General features: G+C 52.1%; 1 protein-coding gene across 5 annotated transcripts in view; it reads left to right on the top strand.

The window, feature by feature from the left end:
- Positions 1-19,592, top strand: part of abr (ABR activator of RhoGEF and GTPase) — a 173,125-nt gene that overhangs the window by 144,187 nt on the left and 9,346 nt on the right. For 4 of the 5 annotated variants that reach the window (XM_064352279.1, XM_064352278.1, XM_064352280.1 and 1 more), the window contains 3 exons: positions 18,248-18,307; positions 18,569-18,678; positions 19,335-19,474. In XM_064352279.1, coding sequence (XP_064208349.1) covers positions 18,248-18,307; positions 18,569-18,678; positions 19,335-19,474 — 310 coding nt within the window. Of the gene's footprint in view, positions 1-5,474; positions 6,124-18,247; positions 18,308-18,568; positions 18,679-19,334; positions 19,475-19,592 lie in introns of those variants that run through there. The other variant, XM_064352283.1, reaches the window with a different exon arrangement.

Below are 19,592 nucleotides of genomic sequence, written 5' to 3'. Positions count from 1 at the left end.
TGCTAATGACCGATCGCACCGCACCGCTCTTCTGTTCCGAGCCTGAATTACAGAACGTGTAATCAGAGTCCGGCCTCAGACCGCACCGCGAAAGCTGTGAACAGACAGCGGCCGCCCTCGGGGCGCTACAGACAGCCCCCGGTACCCGCGCACGAAAGGCCAGCGCCCCCCTTTTCCCCACAGGCTCCTCGGGGATCTCTCCGCCTCCCTGCTCGGGACGCGCTCCACCGTCCGCTCCTCTGGAGCAGCTCTCTAAATTTAAGCTGCTGTACATGGACCCAGGGCCCCTGTGCTGAAGCTGACCGAGCTGCACGCTCTGCGTGTAGCTTAATGCCGCTAGCGTCAGGCGGGCGTCCCACGCCGCAGCACAGACGCGCTCCTCTCTGTGCCCCTCAGCCGAGTTTTTAATGAGAACCGGCGCGCCCCCCGTCGTTTCGCTTCCAGCTTCCGGCGCCCGCGACCTGTCCTGAGTCCGTCCTTCGTTAGTGATCCCCCCCCGGGCTGCCATTTGCAAAGGGCAGGCCTCGCGCCGCCTCCTCTGACAGATTTGGAAAAGCGCGGTGCGTAGCATATGTGCCTCAGAGCTCAGAGCGGCGTGTGCCGATGGGTAGAATTAGGGGCTGTGGGGTGGGGGGGCGGGGGGGGCGGGGGGGTTTCGGAGTGACGGCGTTGCATCCTGTGTGTGCTCTGCATTACAGTGCAGGACGCTTCAGACGTACCCTCGTATACAGAGGACCCCCCCCACCACCCCCCCTTCAGTGTCAGAGCCTCGTCGGTCACTGACCGAGGGTCACGTTTCCACTTAATAACGCCGATTCCCACACTCCTCGGGGGGGGTCTCCAAATCGACTCGACCTCCGCCAAAGATTCGCCACAGTCCGAGGAGCTGGGGCGTTTGCTCCTTTTCGTGCTCCCGAAAAGCCCGTTCTCTGTTTTTAAAAACACAGAGTACCTGTCCTTATTTAACTTCTGTGGGGAAGAAGTAGGCTGCGCACCAGCAGATCGTTTGTCTTGGATCTTTAATAGGTACTGCGTACCCACCCAGGCCATCTGTATTTGAGCGGAGCCGGTGATGTCAGCCCCGGAGAGAGCCGGGCCAGGCCATATGCTCGGATCCCAGCCAAGGTTCGAGGCAGGGGAACTGGCAGCGGCCCGCAGTCAGCGGAGTGCATCTGAGTTCCCGAGACCTTCGCCGTAAAGACGAGCGAGTGTCTCAGCGCGGTTATTCCGCGCTCCTCTCTCCCCCCCCTCCCTCACCTACGCCGCCGCGGTCACGCAGCTACCCAATCAGACCCAGCGACTTTACAACGCCGCGGCAACGCAGCTACCGAATGAGATCCCGCGACTTTACAGCGCCGCAGTTTCGCTAGTCTGAGAACTGTTCCTCCTGGGTGTGTTTTCTCCCGCTCTCGTTAAACGCGTCCAGCGCAGACGTGTAATCAACTCTGTAAAAATCATCAACGAGGACATGGTGGCGGACGACGGCGTTCTGCGGTTCGCGTCCGAGCGGGAAGCGGGAAACGTCAGGAGCGGGCGGGGCTAACGGAGCCCCACGCTCGGCGCGTCCCTTGATCTTTCGTCAGCGGTCGGAGGAGACGGCTCTGTCAGGGAAAACCAGGCGGAGGGGCGGGGGGGTGATGAAGATGAAGAGGCCTTGAAGACCTCTCCTCAGCCGAGCGCCGCGCCCTTTCACCCCAATTTAAAGTGACAGACAGACAGGCGCCCCGCGCGGCAGGTACGCGCGTTCGCCGTTCAATCGCGATTTAATAGACGCGCCTCTCTCTCTCCCTCTCTCTCTCTCTCTCTCTCTCTCCCTCTCTCCCTCTATCTCTCTCTCTCTTTCTCCCCCTCTCTCTCTCTCCCTCTCTCCGCTCTCAGCCCGCACGCTTCCTTTGAGAGGAATAAAGGATGGGAGAGGTGGAGGAGGCAGTGGATAATCATCACCAAAGCGCTGTCTGCTCCTTTGTTGCGCTCCTGTCTTTCTCACGTCTGGCGTAACGATTAAACGCCCGCCAGCGGCTCGTTCCCGCCTGCTGCGCCCTGCGTCGTCGCTAACAGGCCTCCTCTCCCCCCTTCCCTTCACCCCCCCCCTCCTCTTTCCCTCTTCCTTCTCCTTCTCCCTCTCTTCCCTCTTCCTCCCTCCCTCTCTCCCTCCCGCCCCCTTAGAGAAAGGGGGGGGGGGATAATCAACCGCTGTCTCTTTTGGCCCATGCGTCTCCGCTCGATAATGAAGAGCCGCGGCCGCCCCTGCGCCTGCGGGCTAGCCAGGCTGTCACGTCCCGGGCTCTTCGGGGCCAAAAATAAAGGCGGGTACGGGGCGGGTGTGGGTGAGCGCGTGGGACAGGTGCGCGCCGTATCCAAACTTGTCCAGTTTCACTTTCTTATCTTACGGGTATCCGTGTTCCCACAGAAAAAAAAGAAATGGAACGTGAGCAGTATGTTCATTCATTCCGGACTTTTTTGACGTGGGTTTATTTACTGCGGATGAATCAGGTGCAAGAAGAGCTGTGATTGTGTGCATGGTAATGGTGATAATGCTGTATCAGCATTGGGCAAGAGCAGCTGTGATTGTGTGCATGGTAATGGTGATAATGCTGTATCAGCGTTGGGCAAGAGCAGCTGTGATTGTGTGCATGGTAATGGTGATAATGCTGTATCAGCGTTGGGAAAGAGCAGCTGTGATTGTGCACATGGTAATGGTGATAATGCTGTATCAGCGTTGGGAAAGAACAGCTGTGATTGTGTGCATGGTAATGGTGATAATGCTGTATCAGCGTTGGGCAAGAGCAGCTGTGATTGTGCACATGGTAATGGTGATAATGCTGTATCAGCGTTGGGAAAGAACAGCTGTGATTGTGTGCATGGTAATGGTGATAATGCTGTTTCAGCGTTGGGCAAGAGCAGCTGTGATTGTGCACATGGTAATGGTGATAATGCTGTTTCAGCGTTGGGCAAGAGCAGCTGTGATTGTGCACATGGTAATGGTGATAATGCTGTATCAGCGTTGGGCAAGAACAGCTGTGATTGTGTACAGTACACAGTAATGGCAGCAATGCTGTTTCAGCCTTGGCCTCATTTGGGGAACGGCTCTGGGTTCTGTCTCCCCCTGAAGTGCTTTTCGGTGGATGTTCGGTCCCCGTGTTTTGGCAGAACGCAGGAGTGGAGGAACATGGGAAACCAGTGTAGAGCAGCCTGCTCTCTCTCTCTCTCTCTCTCTCTCTCTCTCTGGGAGGCGGGGCTTGTCGTTAGCCCCGCCCCAGGTCTCCGGGGGTGGCCCCGAACCTCTCGTCTCACGGCACCCCTGCCGTTCTTCCCGCAAAGCGATCTCCGCAAAGACGCCATTCCTTTCCCAGACGTGACGCCAAAAAAAAAAAAAACAGCCAGCGCGTAACCGCCGGCTAAAAATACCAGCCGAGCCAGAGCCGCGGCGGGGAGCCGGCCTCCGTGCGGCTGCTGCCTTCCGTGGGGAGGAGGGCCAGGACAGACCCTCGCCTTCGTCCAGCGCTTTCGCTCACATCTTCCCTCGGACGAGCACTTATCAGCACGACCCCGTAGATCCCTTCCTGAAGCACTTAATTAGAGAGCTGGTTGAGGTCAAACTTTTGTTCCCGCTGGCCTTTATTCGTTTCAGCTCCTTTGGAAGTAAATTTACAAGTTGGATGTAGACCTTTTCACCTCTGGCTCTCGGGCATTACACCACCGTATCTCCGTATCTGAGTGCCAGGAAATGCTCGTTTTGTACAAAGTGTTCAGAGACCTTGTCCTGTCCCGACAAAGGACGTTCAGGAGCGCCTCAAGGCGCCCGTTTGCATCGCGGCCGATGGGCAGCTCGCCGTGGCGTTGAGCCTGTGGCCTTCAGCTGCAGACTGGGAGACTGGGGGAGTCTGAGAATGCGGGGAAAGCGGCCGTGGTTTCTGACCTCCGTGAAGGTTCCGGAACTTGACGAAGGTTGCCGTGACTACGGCCACGCGCCGTTCACGGTTCCAACAGCCGTTTCCCCCCCCCCCTGGCCCTCCTCCCTGCTCTTTCAGAATCAGAATCAGATCAGAATAGAATCGGTTTATTGCCAAGTAGGTTTACACATACAAGGAATTGTTTGGTCAGGTGGTGCGTAACAGTGAACATAAAATAAATAAATAGAGTAAGAAATAGTGCAGTAAAAAACATAACAGACATAACATAACATAACATAAACATAGTGCAACAATAACAATAGTGCAAGGGGATAAAGTGGATTTTAAGTACAGGTGCTGTCTGTTGGTGTCCGTGGGGGTCAGGTCCGGGTTCCTGCAGAGTGGTGCAGTATGGGTACCGCTCCAGAGGAAGGGGGGGGGGGGGTGAGCGCTGGGGTGAAGCGCAGCAGCCGAATTAGCCCTGGTCTCTGGGGGGGGCTCCAGGCCCTGAACATGGGGCTGGGCTGGAGTGGGAAACACTAGCGCTTACATAACAGGGTTCACTGAACTGTGCCTGAGCTCTGTGGAGAGAGAGAGAGAGAGAGACAGAGAGAGAGAAAGATGGAAAGAGATAGAGAGAGAGTGTGAGGGGGGAGAGAGAGAGAGACAGAGACAGAGAGAGGCAGTGTAAGTCATCTACAGTAAAGCTAGCGACAGACACTCAGCATCAGACACAGTGAGATCTGCTGCTCTGGACATGGCGCCTGCTATGTGGCACAGTGCAGAGGTTAGAGGACTGGGTCTGTCGCCGGGAAGGTTTCAGGTTTGATTTACCGGAGCGGCTGTACCCTCAAACGAGTCACTTAACCTGAGCCTCAGCGAATATCCACACGCATAAATGTGCAGAACGGTGCGGACTGGTAGTGGGCAGGGTGTGCGGCTCTGACCTGCCGAGCCAGTTAGGGCAGTGTGTTATGACTTCATCGACCAACAAGATGACATCACGGCCCCGTCTCGTTTCCGCTTCTTTAGTCACTTCCTCCTGCGGTGGCGCGGCGTGGGAGCCGGGTGATTGACGGCAGAGCGCGAGCCGCCACAGACAGAGCCGGGTTTATCACCAGAGATTAGAGTATCACTCTGTCTCTCTCTCACTCTCTCTCTCTCTCGTTCTCTCTCTCTTGTTCTCTCTCACTCTCTCTCCCTCACTCGCTCTCTCTCTCACACTCTCTCTGTCTCTATTTCTCTCTCCCCCCTCGCTCCCTCTCTCTCTCTCTCTCACACTCACTCTCTCTCGTTCTCTCGCTCTCTCTCTCTGTCTCTCACTCACTCTCTCTCTCCCTCTCACTCTCTCACTGTCCCTCTCTCTCGTTTTCACTCTCTCTCTCACTCTCGCCGTCTCTCTCTCTTGTTCCCACTTGTTCTCTCGCTCTCTCTCGTTCCCTGCGCTTCAGTTGGAGGTGTGTTCTCACAGGGGCTGACGGGTGACGACAGCCACTCGCTACTCCCCCCCCCTCCTCCTCCCTCTCCCTCCCTCCCTCCCTCCCTCTCCCTCTCTCCGGCTCTGTTTCTCCTCGCGTAGCTGGAAGTCAGACGGGGTGCGCTGAAGATGCTGGCAGCTGAGGGTGGAATTAGCTCTGAGCGCTGAGACCAGGCAGCGCGGGATTCCCAGGCTCGCTGTGAAGGGAAAGCTTGGCGCTCTTTAAATTCCTCATGGAGTTAAATTTATCCGTAAATTATTATTTTAATTCTTTTTTTGTTTTTTTTTGCTCTCGGTTTGTGTGTTTTTTTCTCCTTCGCTTAACCCTCACTCAGTGGGCGTAAGAAGCGAAAGATAAGTTTGTCTCCGGGTTTCTTTCTCGAGGGGTTTAAATCGCTCCCTTCCCTCGCCCCGCCGTCGCCGGGTTGAATTCTCGACACCGTTACTGGATTTTACTGACTCTGGGCTCAGTTTTGGGGACCTGTCCCCCCCTCCTCGAGTTCTTTCCCGTTCCTCTTTGCTTCGCCCCCCCCCCCCCTCCCTCGGGGGAGCGAGCGGCGCTGTCCGCGGGTCCCCTGAGCGGCGGACGGGATGACGGACGTGCTGGTGTCGGACGGCGCCCTGACGTCGACGTGCGAGCGGCTGGAGCGGTGCTGCCTGGAGGCCGGCCGGGACCAGCCGCCCGCCAAGAGGCAGCCCAACACCGGGGCCAAGCTGTGGGGCCGCGTGCGGAGCAAGCTGCTCAGACAAAAGGTCCTTTCTGTGTGACGCGGAGCGGGCGTGCGCGTGTGTGTCTGATACACTGTGTGTGTGTGCATGTGTGTGTGTGTGTGTGCGTGTATGTTTGTGTGTCTGATACACTGTGTGTGTAAGAGCGTCTGCCAAATGCCTGTAATGTAATGTAATGTATGTGTGTGAGATACAGTATATGTGTGTGTGTGTGTGTCTGATACACTCTGTGTGTGGGAGTGTGTGTGTGCACATGTGTATGTGTGTGTGTCTGCTGCATTGCATGTTTGTGTGTGTGTCTGTTCCACTCTGTGTTTGTGTGTGTGTGTGTGTGTGTGTGTGTTCCAGTTTGTGTGTGTGCTCAGTGTGTATAGATCCTCAGGGTATTAGTGTGTGTGTGCCTCTGTTAGTGTGTGTGTGTGTGTGTGTTTGCCTCTGTCAGTGTTTGTGTGTACGCCTCTGTTAGTGTGAGTGTGTGTGGAGTGTGTGTATGTGTCTCTGTGTATGCCTCTGTTAGTGTGTGTGTGTGTGTGTGTGTGTGTGTGTGTGTGTACGTGCCTCTGTTAGTGTGAGTGTGTGTGGTGTGTGTGTGTGTGTCTCTGTGTGTGCCTCTGTTAGTGTGTGTGTGTGTGTGTGTGTGGTGTATGTGCCTCTGTTAGTGTGTGTGTGTGTGTGTGGTGTATGTGCCTCTGTTAGTGTGTGTGTGTGTGTGTGTGTGTGGTGTATGTGCCTCTGTTAGTGTGTGTGTGTGTGGTGTACTGTGCTCTGTTAGTGTGTGTGTGTGTGTGTGTGTGGTGTATGTGCCTCTGTTAGTGTGTGTGATGCGCATCCACGTCCCTGCACAGTGCAGCAGGTGCTGTGGGCACTCTCTCTATCTGCCAGTGAGGTGCCCAGGTGGCTGTGGCAGGTTTGCTGTTTATTCTTCATCAGTGCTCTGATGAAGGCACCGGTGTGTGTGGGGGGTGAGGGGGTGAATGTTAAAATGAGCTTGTTTCTGGTGGGGGGGGTTTATCAAACGCGTGTGCTTTCGGGGGAAGCAGCAGGACTGCTGTCCTCACCATGTTCACAGCATTGCTAAGCAACCAAACTGACCATGCCTTTCCTGCAGTTCTCTTATGTTCTGGGTGCAGACGCAGATGAGGGACTCTGCTGACTGTGTGCTGTGTGCTGCTGTGGTTTAAATCACCAGGACAGTGTCTGCCGCCCCTCCTTGTATATGTTGCTGAAATCCTTTATTCCACCACAGTCTTAGAGCAGGTCTGCTTTTCCTGTTCATTGTTGTTCGGGAGGCTGAGGCTAATTTGACCCTTTAAGTTGTGAGGTCACAAATATGTGATTAGAATGTTCTTCACTCAACATTCTAATGCTGATGTCACAGTCGCTTCTGGTAATTGAAAGCAATGGGAGTTCTAGAACACTGAATTAGCGTAGCCAAAAAAACCTATCCTTTACATGGTTAATGAAGCGTTGTTGGACAGTGGCGGTAATTAACGCGACCCCCTTTGTTTTTGCCACTTTTTGTTAAACCCGCGAGAGACAGATCATCCGATGCGGCTTCTGCCTGACGCTGTTTCCGTAGCAGCGGTTGGGGACACAGGGAGGTCAGCCCTTCAAGTGATTTATATTTAATAATAACGTGCGTAGGGCTAGACAGGCGTGTCGCTGAAGCTGTGCTTCGGGTCTGCAGTGCATTCTGGGTCAGTGAGTGCTGTAGTGCTGTTCTCCTCTTGTCTCACTGTAATGAGAAAAGCTACTGTGATACACTAATCACTTTATCTGTTCGTTGTTCTGGTAATTGATTTCGCCTTGTGTATCTTGCTGAGTGTGTGCTTGGTGGACTTGCATATGTGTGTGTGTGTGTGTGTGTGTGTGTGTGTGTGTGTGTGTGGCTAAGGCTCAGGTGAAATGCTGCGATGTGCTATTTCTATCTAGGCTTCCGTTCTGCGTGTTCTCAGAATCCACAGCCCCCAGTCTGAGGATGTGCGGCGCTGAAAGGGTTAAAGATAAGGAGAGCAGGCCAGATCAGGGGCTGCCCCATCAGGCCTCCGGGAGCTGCTCAGGCTTTCCCGCTAGATCGATACCGCCGAGCCCGGGGGTCCCGTCCTCCCCTCGTTTTTTTTTGGCGGGGTCACGGAGGGAGCGTTTTGTGGCGACGGGGCCGGTCAGTCGAAGGGCAGCCATGGATTTTTAATGTCCCCCCCCGTCTTAAGTGCTCCTCCGCGCCGAAGCATGAGCGATCCCCCCCCCCGCCCCCACTTCGTCGTTTCTGCGCCTCGGAGATAATGCGCATAAATTACTGCTCCAGCGGCGTTGCCGCACGCCACGGCACTCGCGGGACCTCACGCACGCGAGCGCACACGCACGCTCAAGCGGTCGCACGCTCGAGCGGTCGCACGCTAGCGCTTAGCGCCTCATTCATTCATTTTCAATGGGGCTTTGAGGCCTGTCGAGCGCGGGCTTTAGCGCTCCTGAATGATCGCTCAGTCCGGGCCTTACGAGCGCAACAGTAATAAAGCCTGGATTACGCGCCGCGGTGTTTACCTTTCAGGGGGCGAGAAAAAGAGTAATTAGACCTTGAGCAGCCGTAGATTTTAATATCGTTCCTTCATTCCGTCCATTGAGGCTAGGAGCGGAACGGAGAGGGTCTAAATAGGCCTAAGTGTGTGTGTGTGTGTGTGTGGTGTGAAATGGGTGGTTTTCATTACTCCCCTGTCAAAGGGAGGGCGTAATTCAGTGAAACCGCAGGCTAGCGCTATCGAGCGCGGCCGCTCTGGGCCCAGCGGCACACAGCGGGCTCTGTGGAGCTGTGTTTGGTTAGCCTGGCGCTAATCAGATTGAACTCTCGCAGGTTGCGCAACAGTGAGTCGGTCCTCTGTCCGCGCGGCGTGCGCGTCGTGTTAGCGTAGCGTGCACGTGTGTCGGCGCCCCCCTGACCCGACCCCCCCGTCTCCTGTGTGTCGCTACTTTTTGAGTTTCAGGTTTCCACCATTTTGTGTGGCGATTACTCTGCTGCAGATGTACTGCTGTCGGCCGCCTTTTTAAACGCGCTCCCCAACACCGGCCGTTTACGACAGGCGTAAATCTCCCCCAATTACGGGAGCGGACCCGCGGCGTCGAGAGGCTAGTGCGTTACGCGCCTAATGAGATCCCGGGAGTGCTCGGGGGTGGGGGGGGGGGAGGTGGCGGGTGGCGGCGGCCGCATGGGGGCGCATGCGCGACGGGGGGTGGGGGCGTCGGGGAGGTGCATTTTTAACAGCTCCGGGAAACGACACCGCTCCTTGGGTTTTACCTGCGGAAAAATCCGTGCTCTCTGTTCTCGGAAGTCCGTCGCATTCCACCCCCCCCGCCCTCCTCCCCCGGAGAGAAGCAGTGATGGGAACACTGCTCTGGGTGGAGGGAGGGAGAGAGAGAGGGAGGGGAGGGAAAGTGAAAAACTGCTGGGGATGCAAGCGGTGGGTGAGCGCGACCGCTCTGTAGGCGAGTCCTGCGGCGTGTGGTTCTGGGAAAACCGGGCCCGGCGTTTCGGTTGCGGTGTTTCGGTTTCGGTTTCGGAAGCCTTACGGGTGCTTTTCCCACGTTGCGTTCGCGCGTCCACATTTCTGCGCTCTTAATTTGACGCCGCAGACTAACGACAGTGTGGGAACGGCCTCCTAGCGCAGCGATTAGCCTCTCGCTGCTACACAGGAAACAAGCCTGCGCTGTGCACTTACACCCCGTCATTACTGCTTGAATCAGATTTATACTGCAGTGTTTGTGTTTTTTTAGGCCGTTTTTACTGATTTTCACACAAAGTTTCTGTCTCAGATGTCTACCGAACGGATTAAGACGTTCACCTAATAGCGATTAGTAAATGTCTTCTGTATTTTATATTTGTATAATGTGGTAAATTGTGTCTGTACATGATGACACAGGAAAAGGCCATAAATATGTCTGCGGTGTGACACTTACAAGATTAGTTTTCTATAATGTAATCGAAAGTGCATGAACAAAGATTACTTGGTGTCTAATGTCGGAAAGCTCAAGGGTTTTCTGGGTGCCTTCGTAGAATGATGTCATGAGAAAATGTAGAATATTTCCTCACCAGATGTTGGCGCATGGAAATAGATCTGCTTCTGTCTGCATTAAAGGCGCTTTGGAAATGCATAATGACCGCAAACGGCAATGATGTATGATTTTAAGAAGTTTAGAAAAAAAAACCTTGAAACAGAAACATCTACGCAAAGGGCAGCGGGCCTATTACATACTGGTCTTTCCCACTAGAAGGGAAAAACACACACGTGTGGGGACTTTCAGCCATTATTCACTCCAGTTTCCCTTTCCTTTTCTTTTTCGGTCTCCTCGCTTTTGAGAAATACCTTGCCCTCTCTCCGCTTTGATTTCTGTGAAGTGCATCTCCAGGCATGTCGTTAAAGTAACAAAAAAAGAAAAAGCCTCCCCGTTCCTCCTCATAAATAGTTTGGCAACGTCGGATGTAGTCCCTGAGAGGGGGTTTTAGTGGATCTAGGCTGAAGATCAACCCGGGGGGGGGGGTCAGTGGAGGACCGGGGCCTTCCAGTGAGCGTGTGCTGTGGGGGGAGAGGGGGGGTGTGCAGGGGGGAGAGCGTTGTGATGTAGTGCAGGGTGATTTACTGTAATGGAGAGGCTGATAAAAGCGCTGTCATTGCGCAGTGTGCTGTTGTCCGCACTGGCTTCTGGATCAGGAGAACGTGCGCTGCTTTAAGGGTGTGTGAGAGTGTATGTGTGTGTGTGAGTTTGTTTGTTTGTGCATGTGTCTGTGTGTGTGTTTGTCTGTGTGCGTCTGTGTGTGTTTGTGTGTCTGTGTGTGTTTGTGTGTGTGTGTGTGTGCGCGCGCGCACATGCACGTGTGTGTGTGTATCTGTATGTGTGTGCACGTGTGTGTGTATTTGTATGTGTGTGCATGTGCGTGCATGTGTCTGTGTGTGTGTGTGTGAGCGTGCGCGTGCGCACATGCACGTGTGTGTGTGTATTTGTATGTGTGTGCATGTGTGTGTGTGTATTTGTATGTGTGTGCATGTGTGTGTGTGTCTGTGTTTGTGTGTGTGTGTGTATGTTTGTGTGTGTGTACTCTGTGTCTGTTTGTGTGTGAGGGTGTGCGTGTTTGTGCGTGTGTGTGCACGTGTGTGTGTGTATTTGTGTGTGTGTGTGTGTGTGTGTGTGCACGTGTGTGTGTGTATCTGTATGTGTGTGCACGTGCGTGCGTGTGCATGTGCATGCTGTCCAGGGGCTGTGACTGGGTGCCGGGGGCAGTAATTACTCTCTGTACTCATTAAAGCAGGGCCCTTCGTCTTCCTTACTGTCAGAAGGCTGGGTCTGCCTGTAAAGCAGAGTGTCCAGGGGCTCCAGCGGTCCCACACACTCACACACACACACGCACACACACACACGCACACACACACACACACACACCGGTAATCAATTAGACAGGCTGTGCGTTTGCACATGTAAGCAAGGGAACGGCCATGCTCGTGTTCCCTACAGATTAGAACACAATGTGACGGCTTTAAAAAAGAAAAAAAAAAAAATAAATATATATATATATATATATATATATATATATATTTTTTTTTTTAATACATTTCTTTGTGAACCCAGCCCAGGCTGAAACATCATAAGCGAGTGTTTTTCACTGTAGTGCGAGCAGCCATGTTAAAGGGACAGCGGAAGGTCTGAGAATTTACGGAAGTCATTGAGACATTACCTCCAGCCCGTCGATCGATCGTCGTTCCAGCACAGCTTTACATACGACAGTCATAAGAAGACTTCAGATAATTTCATTCCAGCGCAGTGAAAGTTAGCTGGGAATGCAATTAAAATTAAGGCCAGAGTTGTGCCAGCGGATGTCGCCGCGAATTAAAAAGGATTTAAGCGACGATAATTAAAAACAGTCTCGGAGCGAAATTAAATCTAACCGCGCCGACCGGCGAAACGTTACGGAACTACGAAGACGCGCAGAGAAAATGATTAGGCAATTAAGCATTTGGAATAATTGCGTCCTAACAACACCTCCGCTCGGCTTATATTTCTAATGAATCAAGTGAGCGCGTGTGCACTCCTCCGCGGTTATAAACTAATTAAGATTAAGGCGGCTGTTTTCTCTCCACCGCGGGAGCGCGTGAGACCGTTTAATGATTCTCGCGGCCTGTTGGATCACAGCGTCCACCATTTCGGACGAGGGACTGGCTGTTTGTGTTTTTGCGCGTTGACCACCGCGATAATAGATCGCTCGGCCCGGCGGGGCTTTGTGTTTTGAGGCCGTTATTAGCCTAGCGCATTCGCTGAAGTATTTACGCTGGCTGTCTTTGGTGGCCATAAAAAAAAAATTTAAAAAAACAGCTGCGAAGAAAACCCGGAGCGTTTCCACGAAAAGCGCGACGTTCGTAATCGCCGTCGATTTCGCGTTTCCCGCTTCGCGCGGCGGATGCTAATGACAGATGTCTGCGGTCCAGGAGAGGGAAATGATCGGGGGTTTTTTTTTTTTCTCCGGTCTGAAACACATCCACAACTCTCGCTCTCTTGCTTATTTAAATCAGTGCCCAAGCTTCCCTAATCCCTTTTTTAATACCCTCCTCCCGCCCACCCCCCCACCCCCCCTTTCTGAAATCAGATAAATATGCCAGGGGGAATGTGTTCCATATGCGCTTCCACATGAGTGGAAGTTCCCTGCCAGAGCCGAAACTCGGAAGGTTCTGGGGTTTTTTGTTTTTTGGTGTTTCTCGGTCGGACGGCTCAGCTCATGCGCAGACGGTGACTAAGCCGACGGCACCCTGATCTCTTACGGCAGCCGGTGGGCGCTACCGTGTTTCTTCACCCTGCGACCGTCTCAACCTGGCTGGGAACTGTAACGCTAACCGGAATGGAATGCAGTTTGTGTTCGTTGTAGGTCAGGGAGGACCAATCAGCGGTCTGGAGGGCCGGGATAAGCCTGTATTTCACAAGGCCGGCATTACAAGCCATTAAGCATCTATGAGAAAATTTCCCATTCCTGTCGAGTAAAAGTTCACTAGCGTGGCCTGTTATCGGCTGCAGCCGCCTCTGCGTCGCCCCCTGCTGTTGCCAGTAGGCTTGACTTTTCCCCCGAGCCAGCACCTGGTTGTGTTCACCTGGTCACGTGACTTCCTGTCCAAACAAAGGCTTCGCTTGTGCAGCTGTAAAATGGAAGTGCGGCAGAAGTCCCCGTGGGCCCTTCGGACAATGGGCCTGCCCGCTCGAGTTCTCCCACGCCTGTACAGTTATGCTAATCCAGCGCCCGCGTGCGGCTGTACAGTGTATCGGATGTGCCGGCCGCCCATCTGGATCTCAGTACGGTAGTGTCCCTTTGGGGGCCGTGCCTTCTTAAATGTCTGTGTAGACAATGGAGCCTCTCTTTGGAGCAGATGTGGCCGCCGCACGCCCGCCTGCGCACGTCTCGCGTGCGTCGTGTAGCAGTGCGCTCTGTGTGTGCTGTAAGTACCGGTACAGCGATACTGTCGCCGTGGCTGCCGTCGCACACATTGTGAACGCTCTGCGGTCCTTCTGTCGCTGTGTGAGGAATGCGGTTCGCGTATGCCTTTACTGTCCCTGTGCGGCTTGCCGTAGCCTTGTACCCCGCCACTTTACCGCCGTCTCCGATGGCGGGCCGGGTGGTAGCTATGGTTGCGTAGCCGATACACAGCCCGGGCCAGGGTGCTCCTGGTCCTGCCGGTTTGGGGTCGGGGGTGGGCCGGGGGGTGCTTCCAGAGCTCCGCAGGGGGGTGAGCCCCATTCCGAGCGGGGCCTCATCTGGTTCTCATCGGCCCGCCTCCCTTAACCGCCAAGCCTCGGCGCCCAATCACAGCCTGTTCAGCTCTGAGACACGCCCCACCCCCCCCAGCTCCTCCCACCAGACCCCCTGAACAGTAGAGCAGTTAGCCTCTGGGCACGGGCAGGAAAAAGGGTTCTTCTCCAGGAGCTTTGCTACGCTGGGCTATGACCACACCAAACGCTTAAACCGGGTCTTCAACTGGCCGTCGCACACGGCCGGAGTCTTTGAAATGCGGAGGGAAGCCATGGGGGACTCTGCGGTCTCCGCGGAACATTCCGGCATTTCCACTGTCGTTGAGTGAAGGGGATGTAGCTTTGCGCGCTTGGAAATGTGGTTTTTATTTCATGTTTGTGTTTTATAAATACAGATGCAGTCAGAATGCATTAAAAAAAAAGTCCGCTTTCGTCTCTGAAAATCAGGTATGAGTATTCTTTTCTCCAGGCAGTTATCTCGGTATCCGCGGTAAAAAGACGATATGAGACGATATGATCTCTGTCCTCTCATTGGCTGGCTGTGTAGTCACTCCGATAGCGAGACCTTTCATCATCTCGCTGTTGTTTTGCCAGCCAGCCGGCAAGCTCGCACCACAGCGGCCTTTTCTCATCATCCCAGGATCCAACTTCAAAGGGATTTCTTCTTCCATGCAGCCCATTTTATTTCATTCCCACAATGCACTGAGCTCAGGAAAAACACACTGCAGCAATGTGCTGAAATAACTGAGCAGGCACTATAAATATTTCCCTTAGCTATGCACTTTTTCAGTCTTCACTTCAACCGCCTAATTTTCCTCTTTTTAAAGGGGGGGGGGGGGGGGGGGTGGGGGAAAATCCTCCAGGTCTGTAATTTAAAAAACCTTTATTTGAAGTGAAGGTTTTGAGAAGCCCTGAGTGAAAGTCAGGAGACTGCATTAAGGGGTTTTTATCCTTTTTTATGGCCTGTTCATTTTGACTGCGTTTATCGCTAATAATGCCAGCCCTGGAACTTAATTGAGGGTGAAGCTGGAGCTGAAAACCCATTTGGGCGGCTCCACCAGGGGGCCCGGTCGCAGACGAGCTTGCCCCTACCCCGGGTTGGTTCTTACTGGTGCCCCGTGTGGGCCAAACTGCCCTGATAACACCCCGGGCTCATTTAAAATATACTCCGGCTGTGAAAATTGGCCATTACCGTAACGGGGCCCACGCGGGTCGTTTGAAATGGCCTTTTTAACGCAAAACGAATGCGGTTACTGCGCATGTTAGCGGCCCTGCCCGTGGGTTGATAAAGCTCAAGTAAACAGCCTCGCGCTCACTGTGCCATAAAATATTAAACGCCTTTGTCGTGTGACGGTAAGCCTAGAGCCTGGTAATTGCATTATATTACCGAGCAGTCGATGCAGTGAGGCGTTGCTGTTTGATTGTGTCTTTCCCGTGAAAGGAGCATCATAGCCTGCCTTCAGCTATTGCCATGGTGATGTAAGCAGTCATCTTATTATGGTCTGATCCGGTATAACAGACAGAGATCTCTAAGGGGCCTGTGGAACAAGACTGTGTATAAACTGCCACACAAATATTCCTCCATCTGCTCCTGATCTGGGGTCAGGGATCCACGGCAGCATGTGCCCGGCCTTTGTGGCTGACCGTTGTTTTTATGAACTTCTAAAGGGGATCATATGACAGTGGTGTAGTTTATTGCCTGTTACAAGCTGTGTTTGTCTACCTGGCAGCAGTCGAAATTATTGGGTGTGCTCGTGTTCTTGGTTTATGTGACTCATTTTTGTGCAGGAGTAACCCAATGCTGATAAAAATCTTTTCCAGGATAGTCACTCTACTCTGTCAAAATGAAATGCTTGTAGCCTATATAACTTTTGACCTAGTTTCTGTCTATTATTTTGTCAGACGCACTTGGCCTACTACACACAAGCATAGTAACCCTGTTACCTGCAAGCAATATATGTGTTGGCATCTCAGATGCAAGGTTTGACTTATTTCCTTGAAGATTTATATATCAATAAATAGTTTTTTAAGAGAAAGTTTTTTTATGTACATATACATGTACCTAGGAATATTTCTGAGAAAGTAAAAATGTTGTTTTACTTAACAATAAGCCAGTGTTGTAAGTTTCTTTTGATTGGTTGATTTCAGCTTGGTAAATCAAGCTGATAACTTTCTTTTTAGTTCATTTTCAGATTCGCAATGACTTTTTCCAGAAACCTCCTTTTCAAGTTGTAGTTAAGCATGCTGTAAAGGAAGGACAGCTATAGATCTTGGAAGTGGTGCTGCAGGGCAATATTACAAGTAGAGTGCGGCATAGCGTGTGGCAACTGATCAGTTTGTCTGTGATACGAGGTGTTCCCAGTGCATCATGGGAAAAGGGGCGGTCCTCCAGGGTTGTTTCCCAGTGGTCTGCGCAGGCAGCAGCAATCCCTGCAGACCACAGGCTAAAGACGGGAAAACCACAGCCCAGACTCTGATTCCCAGCATCCACATGCTACTGAAGGCTACTTAGTAATGGGGCTTTCATCAAATGACACAGTTCACCATTACTGGAACTGCCCATTGTTCACCTTTCTATGTAGGAAATGCTCGAAGAGGAAATTCACTTCTTGCCAGTTGTGATGAAGTACCTCGCTAGAGGGTATAGCAGCAGTGACTCACCCGGGGGTTAAATTCGCAGCCGTGGAGTGATAAGTCCAGTTTTGCTACATCGGTAGCTCAGCAGTATTGGAACACTGTCCTCAGTGGCATCTAACCTTACATTTTGATGACATAATATAACTCATGCTGGGCAGCGTTCCCAGCCCTTTAAAAATGGCCCCTAGGTTTCCTGTAAATATTTCTTTTGGGCATCATTAAAGTTTGCTATTAATTATTAACAGGTCAAAAATGTTTGTGAGTGCTCGGCTTGGGAACTTGCATATGTTTTAGGTTTACCCATAAGATACATTGTGTCTTTCTGTGTGCAGTATATACAAGATATAGCATGCTGTGCGATGTTTGAAATTTAATAGCATATTTAAGGACGTTTTCCCCGGTTTCTTGTTGGTGAAAACAATGCGGTGTGTCCGAACATAATGACTCATGCAGCGTTATCACAGGCTAGACGGCCACGGAACATTCTAGACCCTTCATTATAAAGCGCGGAGCCACTGGATCAGGGCGCAGATAACCCAAACAAGGCCGTTCCTCTACTCCACTCAGGGGATCCAGGCCGAGTGCATTCGGCCTTATCAGATGTCAGCATCCCGGAAATTTAATAAGGGCAGCACAAAAAAAAAAGAGAAAGAAAAATGTGAAGTTCAATCCAGAGTTCCCAGGGATTTTTTTCTTCTTCTTATAGTCATGCCTGTCTGGGAATTTCCAACAGTGGACGGAAAAATAGGGTCTTCTCCGCGTAGCTCCGAAAATAGCCCCGCGACGCCGGAGTCTCGGAGCGGAAAACGCTACGTGCCTCTTGGCGGGGTTTGGAAGGGGAGCCGATTCTGAGGAGAACCGGGGGAGGTGTTTGGGTGTGAGGCGTCTGGGCAGGTGCGAGCAGGACTGGCACGCTCGCCCGCCTCATGCAAGCGCGTTTACCAGGAGCACGGTAGCGTTAGCGCCGCGGCGTAGCCGGGCGATTTCCTGCAGAGTTCAGTGATCCTGGAAACACGAGACTGAAAGCTAGTTCCCACTGAACCCAGACCCTTCTGGAGGGAGGTCAGCCTGGCTATTGGCTGAGGCAAAACAGCTATTGGCCTACAGCCATTTAAGGAAACGATAACATGTTACTCTCCCAGGGCAGTGGACAAATGCGCTACACATAAGTACATGTGTCCATAATCTCAGCTCAGCTAACAGTTAAATGACCGAATGGACGTCATTGCAGTTTACTGCACTTACTGTAGCATATGCAGTCACTGTTGGTGGAGTGGTCTGTACTCTTTGAAGATGTGTGTATGTGCGCGTGTGTGTATGCGTGTGTGTGTGCGTGTGTTATACATGGGAACAGTGTGCCTGTTTGTCTCACGTGTGTACTGCGGCACGCACACAGTTCCTTTGATGGTTTATGGAGGAAGCGGCCCCATGCTTGCTGCAGGGCACTTCTGCATCACATGATGAGGATGTGTGTGTGTGATGCCCGTGTGTGCGTGGCGGGGATCGCTGGGGGCTCGTGCAATAGTGAGCACCACACACACGGCATTTATGAGTGTTTCTGGAGGGAAGACGAGAGAACGGGGACTCTGGGATAGCACAGTCCTCCAGCTCATCTCCGCTGTTTTAAGGCTCTTGTCTGTGCGCAGTGCCCTGAAGTACTGCAGAAACGCGTGGGAGTGGCTCATCTAGGGAGGCCGAGCGCTGAAGCTCACTATGCTGTCCTCTTCTTCTTTTGCAGTTGGACCCCCATACCGTGCAGTCCAAGAACTGGCACATGGACGTCATAGAGATGAATGGGGTAAGAGGAGGCCTCCCCTTGGGGAACATCCATTACTGTATGGGGCTTTAGTCATTGGTAGTCACAGGACATGTATAGTCAAATTACATTTTTCCCAATGAGTAAAAATATATTTGGACACCTGTAATACACCTGAGAAAGGTATGAAAAGATCATATGTATGTGCCATGTCCTACCTTTGAGCAGTCATAGTTAGGCACTTATTTAGGTTTTTTTCCCTCTTTTTTATGCTCACACACTGTCATGTCTTTCTTCCTTCAGATCAAAGTGGAGTTCTCAATGAAGTTCACCAGCCGGGACTTAAGCTTGAAGAGAACACCTTCCAAAAAACAGAGTGGCGTGTTCGGTGTCAAAATCAGCGTGGTGACGAAGTGAGTCGGCTGTTTTGTCCTTTAGTGAAAAGAAACACCTGTCAACCACTGCACCGAGATAAATACAAACATGATATTGCAGTTAATTTATCACATCCATTTCCTCTCCCATCAATTATCATATTTATTATTTGTATTCCATGTTATTTATTATTGGGGCCTATGTGGTATTGGTTAAGGAATTGGGCTTGTAACTCATAAGAGCTTGTAAGAAGCTGCAGGTTCAAATCCCTACACAGACCTCTGAGAAACAAGCCTGCCAGACTGCCCCTTTTCCCTTGATGTTCTGGGAGCCCCTCATATTACAACTATAAACATGAGGACGCTCCTCACTGACCTGTTTCCAAACAGCATGCCCCAGCTTGCAAGAGGCTGCAGGTTCAAATCCATGGTGCAGTGGAACTGCTCTTGTACTCATGAGCCAAAGTACTTAAACAGAATTACTTAAGTTCATAATATTCAGTTGAATACAGCAAATATATACTATGTACAAATAAACAGAAAAGGCTGTGTAAATTACATTCAATAAAAGTATCTGTTAAGCAAATTAGTGGTAACATTTTACACATAGTGCTAATGATATGGAGATGAATTTGTACAGCTGCTTGAATGCCTCTATTTGAGCGCGCCAACCGAAGGGCTTTGTTCCTCCACAGGCGGGAGCGTTCTAAGGTGCCTTACATCGTCCGCCAGTGCATTGAGGAGGTGGAGAAGAGGGGGATCGACGAAGTGGGCATCTACAGGATCTCAGGGGTGGCCACGGACATCCAGGCCCTGAAAGCGGCCTTCGACGCGAGTAAGAGGACTGCGCCAGGGTCTCATACGAACTGAGCATTATTTTAGGCCGCTGTTTGCGTGCTAATGTTCTTGTTGTGTAGACAATACCCTGTCTAGCACAGGTAGTCCTGAAAAGC

Source organism: Anguilla rostrata, chromosome 9, assembly GCF_018555375.3.
Source record: "Anguilla rostrata isolate EN2019 chromosome 9, ASM1855537v3, whole genome shotgun sequence".
In the NCBI taxonomy this organism is placed as follows: domain Eukaryota; kingdom Metazoa; phylum Chordata; class Actinopteri; order Anguilliformes; family Anguillidae; genus Anguilla; species Anguilla rostrata.
Note: the sequence above shows the minus strand (reverse complement) of the source record. Positions and strands in the feature narration are given on the sequence as shown.